Source organism: Carettochelys insculpta, chromosome 15 (genome assembly GCF_033958435.1).
Source record: "Carettochelys insculpta isolate YL-2023 chromosome 15, ASM3395843v1, whole genome shotgun sequence".
Classification (NCBI taxonomy): Eukaryota; Metazoa; Chordata; order Testudines; family Carettochelyidae; genus Carettochelys; species Carettochelys insculpta.
In genome coordinates, this window is record NC_134151.1 from 24,843,687 (window position 1) to 24,861,826 (window position 18,140).

The window sequence follows — 18,140 nt, forward strand, 5'->3', positions numbered from 1 at the left end:
TATTTTGTTCCTGGGTCCACCTGCGTAAAAAGTCAAATTACCTTTTGAGGAACTGATACTCATCTGTGAATTTGATGTCTGCTGTGGTATACACTGATGTCAGACAGTGCTGAAGGCAGTGAAAATGTAGCCAAACATCAGGGACAATGTAAGTGGTAGCTACTATGTCACTGAGGAGGTGAATGCATGAAAGCACAGGAACTGTGGAGCTGATGATAAGCTCTGATATCAAGCCCTTTATAGCCTCATGGTGCTATACAGGGAGAAAACCTCGAGGAGTTTTGGAGTCAAGCTGTGCTCCTATGAATTCAGTGCATATAGTGGGTTCCAAAGTTGACTTGGCTGTCTTTACCAGGAACCCCAGGGATTGTAGTAGCTATCTCATGGACTGGACCATGTCTCTGGTGATGTCTTGAGCTGGTCCCTGAAGGAGGTAGTCATTGACATTTTGGAATACAGTAATGCCTTCCTATCTGAGGTGTACAACTACCAGATCCAGGACCTTGGTGAATACCCTGGGGGTAGTTGAAAGCCCAAATGGCAGTACTTTCTATTGGTAGTGCTCTGTGCTCTGAGAGTGAAGAGGAGAAATCATCTGTGAACAGGGTGCATAATGATGTGGAAATAAGCACCTTGGAGGTTGAGGGCTGTGAACTAGTCCCCCTTGTTCAGTGCAGGAATTATAGCAGATAGAGTGGTCTTCTTGAATCACTGTTGGCAAATGTATTTGTTCAACTGCTGTAGGTCTCCACCCCATCTTCTTTTCTGTTAGAAAGTAGTTTGAGTAAAACTCCCTCCCTTGATACTATTGTGGAACTTCTATGGTTCTGATCTGCAAGAGGTGTAGACTTCGAGCCATAGTAAGTTCTTGTGTAAGGGGGTCTCTGAAGAGGATCGGGTGTGGAGGGAATGGAGCATAGAGGGATAGCATATCCCTGGGTGATGTCTAGAACCCATCTGTCCATGGTTATTGATGTCCACTGGTGCTAAAAAATTATTGCGTTTCTGAATTCTTGGTTTGTTGGCATTACGATATGGCCTGTAGGAATGTCTCATAAATGATTGGTCTTTGTAGCATTGGTATGGGAATGTATCTTTTCTGGAATGTGGAAGAGTGCATCCCCAAGGTATGCAATGTAATTCTTTTATCCTTGCTAAAATGTAAGGTTTCCTCCATATTCACTGCAAATAGTTTCACCTTATCGAATGGTAAGTCTTCAATCTTTGCTTGGAGCTCTTTTGGAATGCCTGCTGCCTGAAGCCACAACAATCTTTGCATGGTAATCACTATGGCCATGGCTCTGACTGCTACATTCACAGAATCTAATGTCATCTGCAACAATGTCTGATAGAAGGGATGCTTCCCACAGACAGCAGCTCTGACTGCAGCTGGAGGGGGTTGTCAAAAAAGAGCATTTTCAGCCTTAGCTCCTTGTCCTTTCTTGCTCTGGCTGTTAGACTTTTACAGTCAGAGCAGCAATGTGGCATATGTGCCTCTCTGAGGCAACAGATGCATTTGGAGTGCCTATCAGAAGCAGGCATGGGGCCCAAGCATTTCAAACATTTTTTAAAATTGACTGATGCCATGTTCTTTCTTAATATTGTTTAGTTCTCAGCTGTTGTAGTTTCAATCTGTTTCTTTCTTCTTCTTTTTTTTTTTTAAACTGACACATCAGGAAACTGACTAGCACGAAATGAAATTGACAAGAGAGAAGTCCCTGCGCCTCATCCCTCTCTTTCCTTTTTTTAAAAATAACTGTCGTAAATATCAGTGAATAACTAATAATATAAAAGAAATGACTGGCTATAACCTCAATCCTATCTACAGGTCTGAGGGAGAGGAGAGAGAGAGAGACCACACTTTGTTTATAGCCAAGGGTGGCAAAAAAGCAGCTGAGGAGAGAGTGTGGCTGCATGTGCTACTGAGTAGCATGAACAGTGCACTGAGATAGCACATACACAGCCCCACTCAATACTGTTATAGAAAAATCTCCATGCTGTGGTGCTGGGAGCACTCCTAGGGAAAAACACTGGAAGAAGAATATACTTCCTTCCATTTTTTGTCTCAATAAAGTTGTAGTCTTTTCTGACATTATGAACTAAATTACACCATTTAAAAAACTGTACAGAAAATTGTATTTGGTGATACAATAGCTTTCCCATTTCTAGAAAAATCAAAAAACTTCAGAGATGCTATACATTGGCTCACATATAATTTGCAGATTCTTTCAAGAATATTAGAGCTCAGAAAGTCTTGGGATGCTTAACAATTTAGGATGAATTGCTGGCCGCATTGAAGTCAATAACAAAAATCTCTAACTTCACAATTAAGCTTCATAATTATCCTGATTATGTATAGTTTTACAGCCTGAAAATGTTTAAATTCCATCTTATGGTCTAGTCTGAAATAACACCATTGTGCTGTATGTAAAAACAACCTAAAGTTAAGAACACAATTGTTTGATATATTACTAAAAATAACCTCTCCATTAACGAGACAGAATTTGTCAATAGTTTCTTTGTGATTAGATCTGGTAAAAAAAAAAAAAAAAAAAAAAAATACAGTTGACAAATCCTTTTCTCTCAGAAAAGGTAATTTTACTAAAACCTTAATGTTTCATGGGAAAACATACCCATTTTGATTAAAGACTATGTCTACACTAGAAGCATCTGTTGACAGATGCTGCTATCGACAGGGAAATCTCGACAGAACCTCTGTCGACAGAGAACTGCCACACTGCACTGCCCTCTGGTGCCAGAAAGCAGAATGGCAGCTCTGCAAAGAGGGCTGCAAGGCAACCGGAAGCTCGCTCTGTCATCAGAAGTGTCTACACTGCACCTTTGCCGATACTACTCTGTCCAGAAATTGTTATGCCTCAAATTTTTGAGGGATAATACTGTTGAGGAAAATGCAGAGTTCTGTCGATACTGTGTCGACAGACTGCTTTAAGTGTGTAGACGTTCCCTGAGTTATATCGACAGAAGGCCCCCTTCTGTTGGCAAAACTCTCTAGCATAGGCCCAGGAAAAAGTTTCTCAGCTCCAGGATAGAATTCCAGGTCTAAATAAGAGACCAAACTGAATATAAAAGCCAGCTCAGCTGTTTCTCTTTCCTGAACAGTGCGATAATTCTTCTTCAGTAACACACATACCTTTAGGTCATTGACAGAATGCCCCATTCCATTAAAATGTTGACTAACTGGTTTGTGGATCTGGAGTGTTTTGATGTCTGTTTTGTGCCCATTGACCCTTTGTCTAAGGGAGTTAGAAGTCTGTCCAATATACAAAGCATCTGGGCATTGTTGGCACATGATGGCATATATGATGTTAGTAGAGGAGCATGAGAAAGTGCCCATGATTCTGTGAGTAACTTGGTTAGGTCCAGTGATGGTATTTCCAGAGAAGATATGTGGACAAAGCTGACAGCGGGCTTTGTTGCAGGGAAAGGTTCCAGGACTGGTATTCCTGGGGTATATAAACAGCCGAGCTGGCTTTTATATTCAAATTCGGCACATTAACACATGGTTTAAATCGTGCTGGGAACTTTCTGAGTCACTATAGGGGCTTGTCTGCATACTTGGCTCAATCTAATTCTTGACCTTTCCCCCCACCCCTCCACTCACTGATTTGCTCACCTTGATTATCTTTTTCTGATTTGTCCTCCTTGCTTACTGTTTTGGGTTCTCTGTGCCTTAAATATTGAGTCTGTTCTGGTCTGGCTATGGTCTGAAGAAGTGGGTCTGTCCCACGAAAGCTCACCTAATAAACTATTTTGCTAGTCTTTAAAGTGCTACTTGACTGCTTTTTGTTTTGATAGTGTATAGACTAGCATGGCTTCCTCTCTGTTACTATTCAACATTTTGAAACCTCTAGCCTTATTTGTGACTGAAAGTGCAAATATTAATAATTCTCTTAGGGACGTGGATTTTTGATGCTTGCCTCTTTATTTCAGTAGGGTAAAAGGGCAATTATTGGGTAATTTCCCAACTTCTAGGATTCCAGAATGTATTGTTCAATGTTTTGGTTTTACTTCCTCCACAAAACAAACAAGCAGTCCTGTAGCACTTTCAAGACTAACAATGATTTATTCGGTGATGAGCTTTTGTGGGACAGACCCACTTTTTCAGATCTGGAAATTCTGATAAAAGTAAACTGGCATAATATGAATTTAACAGAATGATAGAAAAAAATTAAATGAAAACAGATGAATTGGCTACATACAACAGAAGGAGCAGGACAAGTGGGGGAAGAACATTATTTACTACAGGTGTCTATGAAGTTGAGTTGCCTGAAGTCACTACAAATATCAAAGATGGGAAAACTGTCCTTGTAATGCTTAAAGCAAGTGCTATCCTCCTTGAGACCCAGGAATAAACTGTCGCAGGTGAGAATAAACCCCAATTCAGATGCCTCCCTTTGTAATTTGGTATTAAAGTCTCTTTGTTTTAGGATGCAGGTTTTCAGGTCTCTGTGACTATTCCTCCACAAAGTCCACCACTGCTCAGTAAAAGTTCCTTCATCTACCTATCGAGTTCTAAAAGAGAAACATCCTCAGAAAGACTCAAAGAATTTTGCCCATGTCTTTCTCATGTTGACTCCTTTGATCCCATGACAAGAGGCTTAATTCACTCAACTTCAAGCAGACACCCAGAATCTTGCAAGAGCTTCTAGGTACTTTGTAGAATCAAGGTATTAAAGAGTGAGTTTCTGAACGATTGTGACTTACTGTATTGTGCATATTGCTGAGCACATTCGTGGTGCTTAATAAATAATAGTTTGTTTTTTTAAGAAAGTTATGTTTGTTTTAATTCATTATGCATTCATAAGACCTTAGAATAATATACTTACAAGGTTATTGGGTTTAATTATAGCAATACTCAAAAGAAATGCAATTTTCTCTTCCTTAGAAGGTTCTATAATACTATGGGAGGATTGCTGAGCATCAAGAAATCATACACTGGTATGGTAATATAGATTTAGGTTTGGCCAACAGAAGAGTGATACATATTGCGCGTGTAGGGTGCAGTCTGTAGCCCCAAGTCTTGTTTTTTTGTTATAAAAGCAAAGTAAAAGCACAGTAAATTCTACTATACGCCAGCAAGAATTAGATTTAGAAATCTGAATATAAATCGAGCAATACATTATGCTTTCAGTAAACCACTTCTAAAGGGAGACAACTCTTGCTGGGCCCTTTACCCTTGATTTGATTAATTTTACAGAATATTTCAAACTATACTTAAGATCATTTGACCTGTTTAACAGCCTTTTACTTATTCTAAGAAAAGTAACTCTGAAATTGATTTTACTTAGTTCCAATTTAGGAATTTTCCCATTAAAGCATTCTACTCTTAGAATGTCTTTTAATAGACTTGCTGCAGTTATATATCATAAACCATTTGTTTGATAACTAAAAAGCATTTCCTATGAACTTCCTCCATGTCATTGCAATGGACTGTCAGTTCTAAATTTATGAACTGCGAGAAACAAGTTTTCAATTTCTAGTACAGTAAAGTTGCAGACATTATAGGACAGAAAATAAAAAATAAAACAGAAGTTAAACATGAGCAAATACAGCTCAGAGAAAACAGGAACTTTCTGAATAGTTTTTATTCTGTCAAATGTTGGCATAAGCAAGCTGTACTTTCTTAAAGGCTGACTGTGAATTTTTAAAGAAATTAAGGGAATGGCTAGTTATTTCACCATTCCAGTGACTGTCTGGAATGGAGTTGCATGTAATTCATTTTCAAATTCCAATTGGTATTCTGTTCCTCACTGTACAAACACTACTGCTTGTTGAACAAGCCTTCTGTGCTGCTACTTTTTAATTTAATCTGCATTTATAAGTGTTATACCCTGGAAGCTATTTCAGCTACAGCCTTTGTACATAAAAAAATTTCAATATTTTAATAATATTCACATTTCTCATAAATCCTTTACAAATCTTTGCACAAATACATCAGCAGCTTAGATCCTTTCACCCCGAGCAGAATCAAATAACTGGTGTAATAACTGTATGGTTTTAGAGCAAGTTCAAATGAATGAATGTCTTTCAAGTATTTCAATGTAAACTGTAAGACTATTATACTAAATCATTTGATTAATGAATTTCACTCCTAGGATTAACGTTCTTTTAGAAAGTCAAATTTCTAATATGCATGCACTTCATGAAGAATGGCACAACAGTTTTTAAATCAAAAAGGCATGCAAGATACAATTAGTTGTGTTTAAAATGAAAGCAAAAGCAATCTGAAACAAAAGACACGAGAGCAGAGCTTAACGCACATATGCATAATTAATTTAACATTACAATCAACGTTATCTTGCATAGTGCTCGAAAACTGAAATACATATGGTATGATGGCGGTGAGGCAGAAGAATTCAAAGCAGTAATTCAAATGCAGTGTCATTACCAACTCGGTCAGAATTGATTTTTGAAGTGATCCCCAGCAGTGAACAAGTGTACTTATAGTATATCTTCAAAAACTCATGTAAATCATCTCATTGAGGGGAGTGCGCATCCAGAGAAGAAAACCAAACAAACATTCTGAAATATAGAAGTTCCCTGGAGGCTGTTCTTTCATAAAAATACTTTTAATAGCAAATACTTGTCCAGGATATCTAGCAATTACCATGCCTCAAGTAAGCCATAAAATAACTACTTTGAGATTCTGCCAATTTTAAGTCTCTAAGTTTGTAAAACATAAGGCAATTTGTTAGCAAATTCATGATAAATAGGAAATCAAAATATAATCAAATAAAGTTTCATCATTCTTACTGTACTTTAAAAACAATTTTCAGTAATGCCCTTGCTATCACCACCAGTTTGTTCTGAGCCTTATTATTTAAAATAAGTTTAATATCTGTGCTTACTAGGTATTTACGTACTTATTATGATGACCAAATTCACTTCAAGAACTCTGATAAGGACACAGTCTGAATATTTTATCCTGAAATACTGATGCAGAATGCTATTCAGAATTTATAAAAGGTCTCTGTTTAGTCATTGCAAAAAAAGCCAACATTTAAACTTCAGCAGTGAAAACAGATTCAGTTGCTTACACAGTTCCCAGCAGTTTAGTGCTGTCATAGGATTAAGAGCACCTTGCAATTATACAACAACTAATGGAAAAAAGTCATGCCTTCTGAGCAAATAATCCATTATAAACCAAGGAAAAGCCCTGTGGCACCTTATAGACTAACAGATTTTTCGGAGCATAAGCTTTCATGGGCAAAGGCCCACTTCATCATAGACTACATGCACCTGACAAAGTGAGTCTTTGCGGATGAAAGCTTATACTCCAAAAAATCTGTTAGTCTATAAGGTACCACAGGACTTCTCATTGTTTTTGTGGACACAGACTAACATGGCCACCCCATAATACTTTCCACTATAAAAGTTACTCTGTTGATGATATGCACTCTTAGTAACCTTCAGAAATCCTTTGTTTCCCCATATTATATCAGTGTGAGGATCTTGGCAAACCACTTCAAAACAACTGTGGATTAGTGCCTTGTTTTGTAAAATGAGAATACCAGTTTCTTAGATTTTAGGTCCTCAGGTAACTGTCCATGTAAGATTGTCAAACTTTAACTACTATTATTACAATTGCTTAAAAGAATACATTTTTAGACCAAGGTGCTACAACAGGTTTCATATGGGTACAGAATTTCATCAACACCAAACCAGCTGGAGGACTGAAAATTTGGACTGTAAACTCTTTGGGGCAGTGATTGGGTTTCATGAATATTTGTACAACTCTTGCAAACTGGGGACTTTGAGCATTACTCTAATATTAATAAAAGAAATTACAGGTGGGTAGAAGAAGTGAAGCCTCCTGTTTTCTAGCATGTATTGCTCACGGTGCCTCTGCTATAGCCTTTGGAAAGTATTTATCTTCATTACACGACCCTCCCCATTTTTCTCCCATCACACTGAAAAAAGTGAAAGCTGCATTAACAAGAACATGAAAAGGCTGCCAGATTTACAGTACCTTATGTTGCAACCTCGCCGCATCTGCAGAAAGCTGCCTGATCCTATTCGATTCCATCCACCCCCAAGTGGCTGACAGGAAAACATCAAGTAACATGAGAAGTGACCAAAAGCTTCTTGATTTCATTATTTTGAGTCTGTTGAGAAAAAGACAACTATCAATTTGATGAAAAACCCACAGAAATGAAAGCACCCACACTGCTTGCAGACTCAGTACTTCAGCTAATTTATGGCAAATATATATTTAAAAATTGCTTGTGAAATTTTATATACTCACACGGCACACATAATGAAATAATGAGTTCCTAGGGCTATACTTGCCAAATTATGTGCATTTTCCCTAAGAAAATTTTTTTTTTTATTTTAAGAATTTGCTGTATGATTGCTTGGTATGCAACTGAAGAAAGAAGACCTTGAAGAGATAGCCTGGCAGAAGAGGGTGGTAAGAAAGAGACCCCAAGGAAAACTAAGTGAATGATGGATAGATTGCACCAAAGAAGATGGCCAACAGGTGGACTTGAATCAATGCCACCTCGAAGAGACAAATGTGGTGGGTGGTTGCACGACAACTTTATGGGATAAGGAGACGAAAATTGTTTCTTCCTTCTCTTCATCTGTTGCTCTTCTTCCCATGCCTTGCTTCTACATGCCTATGCAGAACAGGCATCCTTTGAGACAGAAGCTGTCCCTGTGTGTACAGGCGGGGTCTTTCTTTACAGGCTCTACACCAGTATACGGAAAAACAAATTTTAAAATACAGTGAAATGTGGGTGGAATTGCAAGACCTAGGTCCAGATTTTTAAAGATATAGACATGTCTATTTGCTCAATGCTGCACAGCCTACATCCCCTTGAAATTTAAACAATTTATAATAAAAGTAAAATATGTTAAAATTAAATCTAATGGGACTTAGGAACTTAAGTCAGCTACATATTGCACTGCTGAACGAAGCAATGCTTAAGTACATTTATAAAAAATCTAGGCCTTCAAGCTGAGTTTCCACGAACTTCCTTTTCCTAGGTGTTTCTGAAAAAGCAGACATCCATGATCAGATCAGCTCTTTTTAAGGTTTCACGACTGCTGACTGCAAATGTTTCTACAGAAGATATCCCTTTTTACCTCTTACTGTTTCCCATGCATATCTGACTTCAGCAGTTATACACTTCCCCATACCGCCTGAGGCCAAGATCACAGACTAAGCCGAAATGGACTGAACAGTTCCCAGACAGGGGAGCCTCTAAGACCTAGTCTACAGTTGAGGATAAAATCAAATTTAAGGGTCTTCAGGCGATTTTATAAACCAAACGGTCTTTACCACAGTGCTCAATGGGTTGATTTTCATGGACTCTCAAGGTTGACTTTTGTACATCCAATTTCAAAAGGAGTATTGCCAAAAATTGATTTTTCAATGTTGATTCATGCAAGTGCAGATGGCAGCATTATTAAAAGAGGTTTTATTAGCCTGTGAAACTATCCCACAATGTCCTTCAATGCACCTTCCTGGTCATTGCTTCACCTCAGCATTCACCAGGTGAGCAGGAAGTAGGTGATAGGAAGCAGTGGTCATCAGCCTGGGAATTTTGAATTCATTTCCTTTCTTCTCTGGCTAGTGTGGTGAGCAGATGTTAGGAGTATGTCTCTGCAGCATACCTACTAGCTATGAGTTCACAGGGTCACAACAGAGCCCCAGCATGGACCCATCAGGAGATCCAGGACCTCATTGCTGTGGGGGTGGGGAAGAATGCATCCTTATGCAGCTCAAAACCAGCAAAGGAAATGTCAATATTTATGCAAAGATATTGCAAGGCATGATTCAGTGGAGGTACATCAAGGACACTCAGTAGTGCCATGTTAAAAATCAAGGAGCTCAGGCAGAATTACCAAAAAACCAAAGAAACTAATGGTCGATCTGGGTCATCTCCCCAGAAATGATGTTATTATGATGAGCTGAATGTTATTCTGGGGATAGACCCAACCTCTTCCCCCCACATTCCCCCCCCAAAAAAAGACACCTAGACATTTCAGTATGTGTTGCACAGCAGGATGATGAAGCAAAGTCTGAGGAGGTGGATGAGGAAGAGGTGGACAACAGCTGAGTGCACTCCAGTGCAGAACATGATCCTGCAATCCAGGACATTTTTCACACTGGAGTCCATCCAAGGAGATTTCAGAGGCAGACAAGCATTGCTGTAGAGGGCACTTCTAGTGAGTATGCTTTCTTTCTCTCTCTCTTTTTTTTTTTTTAACTGATAATAGTAATCATGGGGGAGTGTGTCTATGCATGTTTCCCTCAGAACAGCTTCTTAATACTTTTGGTGATGGAGCACTGATCCTGTTTGGACATCTCACTGAAGATCTTAGACAGGCACTTTTGGATTCTCTCCTTACGTGATTTTTGGGGAGACCTGGCGTGTCCCTGCTTCTACCATAAGACACCTTACCACACCAAGCCACCAGTAAGTAATCTAGAATCAAGGTAACACAGAGCAATCTTTCATATTTTCCAGCATTGCACCCAGACAGAATGAGCATTCTTTTGTTATCCCTTTTTCTTATTCTGAAGCAGCTGATGTCTCCATTAGCAACCTAGAATGCATGGGAAGTTTCATGAGTCACTGCATTGACTTTTCATGATTTTTTTTTGTCTGTGACCCAATACAGAACAAAACTCAAGCAGCCTGCCTGGCTTCTAAATCATGGTGCAGCAAGTCCCCCTGCACTTGTACCTAGGCCTGTGGGTGAACAGATCCTGCCATGTTTCACCTGTGTGCCTGCAGTGACTTTTAATATTTTTTTTAACTCCAGATGGACACGGCCCGCTTTAAAACAAAGCAGCACCATGAAAATGCCCACGAAGCAAGCCCTCCCCCACCCACCCAATTGGTTGCCAATCGGACATGTGGCAAAACCCCCAGTGCTCAGTGCCATGCCCCATCCAAATGGCAGAAGGGACACTTCCATATTATTTTCCCAACCCCGTGAACCAAAATTAGCTGACCACTGCTGCCATGAAGTGGCAGTAGTTGTGTGTTAACACAGCATGATCCTGTCTAGGAGCGTGCCTCTGAGTTGGCTTTGGAACCCCTTCTGATTCCTCAGCCTCAAGGCGCCCTTCCAGCTTTTGGGCTGCATCATTTAATTGGCAGTGCACAGTGAGGGACTGCTAAACATTGCCTGACCCAATAAAGAAGAAATGTCTAGGCATGGAAAAGGACACCAGGAGGAAGGTGAACAGTCCAGGATGGAATTATTGACTGCATGGCTTTCAGGTTGGGCTTGGAAATGACGTATGTTGCCTCAGCCACCTGAATTTTGATTTAAGATTCAAGTTGTACAACATCAAAGTCTTCTCCAAGTATAATCAAATTAAAATGCCAAGTTATTTCTTGTTTCACAATTTAAAAAATAAAAACACCCTCAATATTGCATTTCAGGGAAAAGCTAGACTAAATTCTACAAAAAGATTCAGCAACCTTAAGGGGAAAAAAAAAGGACTTTCAGTGAACATGGGCCAACTTGGTTAGTGAAACCATGAGAAGTGTGGGCCTTGAAGTTTTGTGGCAAATATTTTGCACAGCTATAGTAACTACTACTTTTCATGATAAAAATACCACAGGAGTCTTTAGGCCTAATCCAGCTCCCATGGAAATCAATCGAGTTTTGCTATTAACTTGAAGAGACTGACTGAGTCCTAATGCTTACATCATTAATGAATAAAGCAAATTATTTGGCTTGCACAGCAGGCAAGCATATTGGTTTCAGTTAGAAGCGAACACTGTACCTTATTACATCGCAGTTGCTAAATTAATCCAGAAGTAAATAGAAACAACTGTACTGAAGTTAGAGGTACGCCACGATAAATATGACCCTTGAAAGTTTGTGACAAAAATTTAAAATAAGTGAAGGGCTGGTCTAACACCAGGAATTTCAGAATGTATGCTCTTTTACACCAGGACAGATTTGGTCCTAGACATTTTGTCTGCCTGAAATTGTACTGTCAATAAAACTAACAGCAATTACAGCTGTTCTGCACACTCAACAGCACACTTGAGTCTTCGCTATGCCTCAGTACTATTCTAAACACCATCAATTGAAAGAGATCAGGGTGAAATCAAAATTTATTAGGCTTTCTAAATTCTAATTAAAAACTCTCAAATGCAATGCTATTAGAGTCATAAATAAATGTGTAATAAACCAAAGTTACTCTATCCAACTGCAAATACATTCTACTACTAACTACTCTGGTACAGCGGTCCTGATGCTTACACTCTTATAAAAGTATTTTGTATCATTTGTTGATACAGTCACAGCAAATAGAACAATTTATTTTTACATTTCAGGAGATTTCTGACTTATCTGCCACTTGAAACTATTACTCTCGAGCTCAAAAAAAAGCAAAGACCTATTCATGCCCAGTTAAAAAATGAATAACTTTGTGGACACCCGATATTAAGCTGTTCCTATTAGGAAAGACAAAAGCCTCATACAACAGCATTAAAATTCCCAGCACAACAATAGCAATAGATTTTGAATGTGATTTCAACAATTTGCATCTTTCTCAATACAATTTACAGATTACTTATTTTTATAGAAACACTGCAATATTTTAATTAATCTTACTTATAATGCCGAAATATTTATTAATACATAGTATAGATCAGTGTGTTCTCTGGGTTAGTCCATTTAGATGCCAAAAATACAAATATGGAATAAGTTCTGCGATCCTTAATTGAGCAAAAATTTCCATATTGTCATAAGTCCCAGATGCTAGGAGTTTAATTAGGACCAAGTCCTTCAAGTTGCTCAGTACCACTGTCATGCATGAAGTTTGTCCAGTTAAGAGCTGAAATAGTTAAATAAGCACGGTCTTCTCCTGGCAGAATTTCACCCTTAATTCTCCAGTACAGCATCTTAAACAGCTGTATAATGTTCAGTGAACTTAAGAATAAATTTTGATCTAACACTCACTGAATTCAGTAGGAAAACTCCCATAGACTGCACTGGACTTTGGATCAGACCCATCAATGATGATGTGGCATCACTTTTTGCAATTAATTTTTTCTCCTAACTGGGGAGACTAATATATAAAATGAGCTCACATGGGTAGGCCTTCTCCATGCAAGTCTCTCTGTCTGAACTTGCCTAGACAAGTGCGACTACTGAACTAAGGGCTAGGCAGAACACTAGAACTAAATTCAGAGCTTGGAGACATCTGTCACACTCCTACTCTTCATAACCTGTGTGCAAGCAAAAGAAAATTATTCCAATATATTAGATAACCTAAACTAAACTTTAAATCTCAGTAAATCTGATTTTGTTTTCAGAATGGCAGAAATTTTGTGGGCCACATTCATACTGGATGTATTTGCACTGGCTATAGGGCTAGATCTGGGATAAGTTTGGTACTAATAAAGATGCAATAAGAAACTTATATATACATATCATTTAGGGTCCCTTCTCCCACATTCAGCCAGACTTCAAATAGTTACTTCTGAACAATGGTGCTTTCACCTACGAATATATATAGTGCATAAGGGTGTAGGAATCTGCCATAATTAAAAGAAAACCCATTCCAGTTAGTATAAAGCATCCATTATTTAGATAGTAACTGGGGTGTCTCAGTCATAACAAGGCCCCATAGGGACTGCCATAATAAGGAGCTTAAGAACAACCTCCTAATGTAGTTTTCAGATTTTAAGATGTGTTTCAGTCTAAAAGGTATAGAAATATAAGAATACTTATAAAGATGCATCTTTTTAGCCAAACCTACATTAAAAGTGATATCTTAGCTTCCTAAAATTATGACTGCTACTATCAGAGAAAATGTTAATGATTTAGCCCTAGGTATCATAACAGATGCTGGGAATCTGGCCTTTGGTTCCTGCCATACAAGATTCAAGTTTGCATTATCATTAGAAACTCAATACTTATCTATGACCTGTAAAATCATTTTGATACCCATCATTTTTGTAAAATGCTACTAAATCTAAGAAAGTAGGCAGGAAAATTATTCTAAGATAACCTTTCAGCAACACCATAATGATGTTAAATTACATTTCCAATTAATTATCTACACTATCTCTGATTACCTCTGATTAATGCTTCAATTCTGATGAATGGAGGTGCCTAAATGGTACCAAGTACAATATGTAAACTTGTATCATAAATCCCATTTAGGAAGGGAGCATTTGTACGGACTTTAAATAACAGCTGAAGACTTTGTTAGGAGCTGTTTTCATCGCTGTATTAAAGTTCATTCTTGAACGGTACTCTGTGCTACTAGAAACATTCTGAAAACCTGAAGACCTTTTGGCCGCTTCTACACATGCTGAAAGTGGCATGCTAATAAATAGCCTGAAATATGCTAATTAGGCATGGATGAAAATTCCCCATGCCTCATTAACATAAAGTCGCATCATTTGGAGTACAGAAGAAATTTTGGGGAAGACGGGGCCTCTGGAAGATGGACTTCCTTCTGGAAGACCCCATGGGGGCCATGCTTCTCAACAGCATTTTGGAGTCCAGAAGAACGCCTTCTGGACTACAAGTCATGTGACCTTGTTCTAATGAGGGCTGTTTATTAGCATGCCACTTTTGAAGAAAGAAAGTGGCATGTGTAGAAACAGCTTTCGATATCAATAGGAGCGAAGGACATTCAGGAGTCCCTCAGAAACTTTCAGGAATGGACTTTCCATTTGCATCTTCAACTGTTGCATGATCTCGGATGTGATCTTTCCACATGGTTTAATCCCATGGTTGGTTGGTGGTTACACTCAGGGAAGGTCTACACAGCAAAATTATAATCAAAATAAGCTATTCCAGAAGAGCCATTCCAGAATACCTTATTTCAAAATAAACATGGCTACACACAAAAGTGCATTTTAAATAGCACTTAGCTATTTCAAAATACAGTATCTACATACTTAGAGCCTGTTTCAAAATAGGCCACAGTGCATCCAATGGCTATTTCAAAATAGGCTCTATTCCCTGTCTTAACAGCATGTATTTTGAAATAGGCACTATTTTTCATAGAGACTGGGTCTACACTTGCATTCCTCTTTTGAAAGAGGCGTGCAAATGAGGGAAATTGAAAATGCAAATGAGGCACAGATTTACATATGTCTGCTCATTTGCATATTCTTCTTTCAAAATAGCTTCTTTTGAAAAAAGAGAAGCAGTGTAGCCATGGCTTTTTCAGAAGTAAACCCCATCTTTGAAAGAACCCTTCCCTTTTTTTTATGGGAAGAAGGGTTCTTTCAAAGATGGGATTAACTTTCAAAAGACCCCCCTCTAAACTGCTTTTCTTCTTTTGAAAGAAGAATATGCAAATGAGGTACCAGCTATGTAAATCTGCACCTCATTTGCATTCTCGAGTTCCCTCATTTGCATGCCACTTTCAAAAGATTACTGCAAGTGTAGACACAGCCAGAATGAGGTTTAGCAACTTTGAAAGAAGACAACCTCTATTTTAAAATTATTTTCAAATAGCAGTTGCATTGTGTAGACATCAAGTTAGTTATTTCAAAATAACTTCTGTGTAGACCTATCCTCAGAGAATTGCTTTCCCACAATATCACATAATTACCGCCACTTGCCTGACTAGTTAACAGTCAATAAATACTGGAAAGCTGTTTGCACAATCCATAAATAAGACTTGTGAAAGGCAAGGTGGGAGAGAAGCCTGCTATTTTATTAGCTCAACATTCCTCAGTGTCAGTTGCAGGATAAACAGTGGTAAATCATGACTGCAAAGACCACAGGTTCAAGGTCATCCTCATTTGAAGAAGTGATGTGCAATTCTACTATTGTTTTGGGTGGGAATGTATCCCCTAATATTCTGAGCATTTAGTCCCTCTTCTCTTTCTATGCTATATTACACAAGTATTTATTTTGGTTAAGGGAAACCAGCAATAAACTATTACCAACATTTTAAGAAAGTTCCTGAGACAACGTTGAGCAGTACTGCTTTTCACTGGCCAGCAGTGTTGATTTAAGCATGACAACACATCTTTTTAGTTGGGTCACCACTTTTGAGCCAACCACAATTATTTTTAAAAAATCTAAACTTGTAATTAAAAGTATTCTCTGGTTTGTTCCTCTACCATTTATCTGTTCAATGACCTATAAAAATTCAGTCCCTGTGTCAGACACACAAAACTTGACAGAGCTAAATCTTTTTCAAAACCCCACAAACAGACTAGCAGGTAGCTACTCTTTTCTCTGCCATTGGTTTGTTTTTATTTGTTTGGGAATTATTTTGTTTTTCTTGCCTATTACCTCTCACTTAACTTTTTTTCTTCAATTTGTATGCTTTTAGGGGCAGACACTGGGGTCTTAGTTGATGCCGAGAAAAAACCAAGCACATTAGATCAGGTTTGCACCCATAAATATCCCAGATGTATATAACAGATTTGTAAATACACACACAGGCAAATAAAACATGCTCATCTAGCCATTCCCAGTACTAAGTAAGTAAATGTAAGGAGGGAGCTGGATTTGTATGCATGTCTGTGCGTACCTCTACCTAGCCCCTCTGAAGATAATCAGTCATTAACATTCCCCTTAGTCTCATAGGAAACAATGTCTCTTTTAAGTTATGGGGCAAATTCCCATCTACATTACGCTGTAGTGACTGGTTTCTACCCTGAAATTGGTGTGTGTGTTTTAAGGACCGTGTGTGTATTAAGGACCATTTTGCTGCACTTGTAAAAGCCAGCCTAACAACCGAGGCGACACCTAGAGGCCAAAGCCAGGGAAACACGCAGGTCGGCCTCAAGGAAAGGATGCAGGACCACAACAGTGGACAGCTCCATTCTCAGCCAATCCCGAACGGCGGCTGTGTTATTTCCCTTCAGGCCCTCGCATCAGAGGAGCTGTTTGGTGAGGACCAGGAGGTACGGAGAGCGCGCTACGGTTCTACTATTTCGCATACGACTTCTGAAGGGAAATAGATCCAGCCCACACTCCCGTTTCCGGCTCATCGCATAAGTTTTTAAAAGGAATCCGGGCTGTGGGACATCACCCACATTTCCTTTTACGCTGCAGTGTGTGTTGTGGGGGGGGTGGGGTACACACTTCAGAACAGCCCCGGACTCCCCCAAGTCCTTGGCACGCCAATTTACATGGGGAGAGCTGGCCATAAGGAATACTGTACGCTACATCCTCACACCAAGGCTAAACGGGGATGTTTTTCAAAGCCTGCTGTCATCGACTAACCCAGGAGACAAGGATCAGCTTTCAGCTGCATTGCTAAGTGTGCGTTGGGCCCTTTTAAAAAGAAAAATATTTCCAAACTTGTTAAATAACGCCCCCCCCCACACACACTCACACACACAGCGCTACCCACGGAAACGCACTGTCCGAAGTCACTCAGGTACCAGCCCCTCTGGACAGGTCAGGGCTACGGAATTCAGCCTGGCTGGGACTTCCAACCTTCCCATAAAGAAGCCAGTTCCTGGTCTTAAAATACTCTCGCTTATCCCCAAATCAGACAACTGCGGGTTATCCCAGCGTCTGAAACAGAATCTAATGCCAGCAAAGGGGTTGCTGGTGTAGACTGGAGGGGAGCACATTAAACACGCACCCTGCAACGTTTTCAGGAGTCCACTGACAAGCTAAGTCCCGGGCAAAGCCACTGCCACAGACCGGAGGAGCGGGTAGGGAGTTAGCTAAGACTGGGCGCAGGAGGCGAGGGTGTTAGGAGGGCGGCCGGAGCCGGGTAATGGGAACTAGCTCCTGTATCCGCTCCCGGCACAGAAAGGGAGTTGGGGAATCTCCCGGCCCGGTCCAGCCGGGCAATGCTGCTGGCTCTCGCCCGCCTACGGGCTGCGGGTTCACACCCCCATGGGGGAACCGCGCGAGGACTCCCCGATTCGATTCGGTCCGGTCCGCCCCGCCCCGCCCCACAAACTGCAGGACAAGCGGGATGCCGCCTGCCCCAGAGTCCCGCTGCCACAGGCAGGTTTCCGTCCGAGGGAGCGGAGAAGGCGAAGGGCGCGAGCCCGGCGCTCTAGCAGGGAGCCAGCGGGGGCCGAGCAATAGCCCAGCGGGGCCAGGAGCGCTTCTCCGGCGTAGGGCTGCGCCCACCGCTGGGCCTCGGCGGGGGGCTCGTCCGCTCTGTATTCCTCGGACCCTCTTGCCCAGCAGCCCGA

The 18,140-nt window shown here is 40.0% G+C and overlaps 1 protein-coding gene across 1 annotated transcript in view; it reads right to left on the reverse strand.

Annotated features, from left to right (window-relative positions):
* The window catches only part of FSTL4 (follistatin like 4), a 490,670-nt gene extending 482,536 nt beyond the window's left edge, over positions 1–8,134 (reverse strand). The window contains exon 1 of the mRNA XM_075009751.1: positions 7,991–8,134. Within this exon, the coding sequence (XP_074865852.1) occupies positions 7,991–8,116 (126 nt within the window). The 5' untranslated portion in view covers positions 8,117–8,134. The remainder of the gene's footprint in view (positions 1–7,990) is intronic.
* Positions 8,135–18,140: the final 10,006 nt, after the last annotated feature.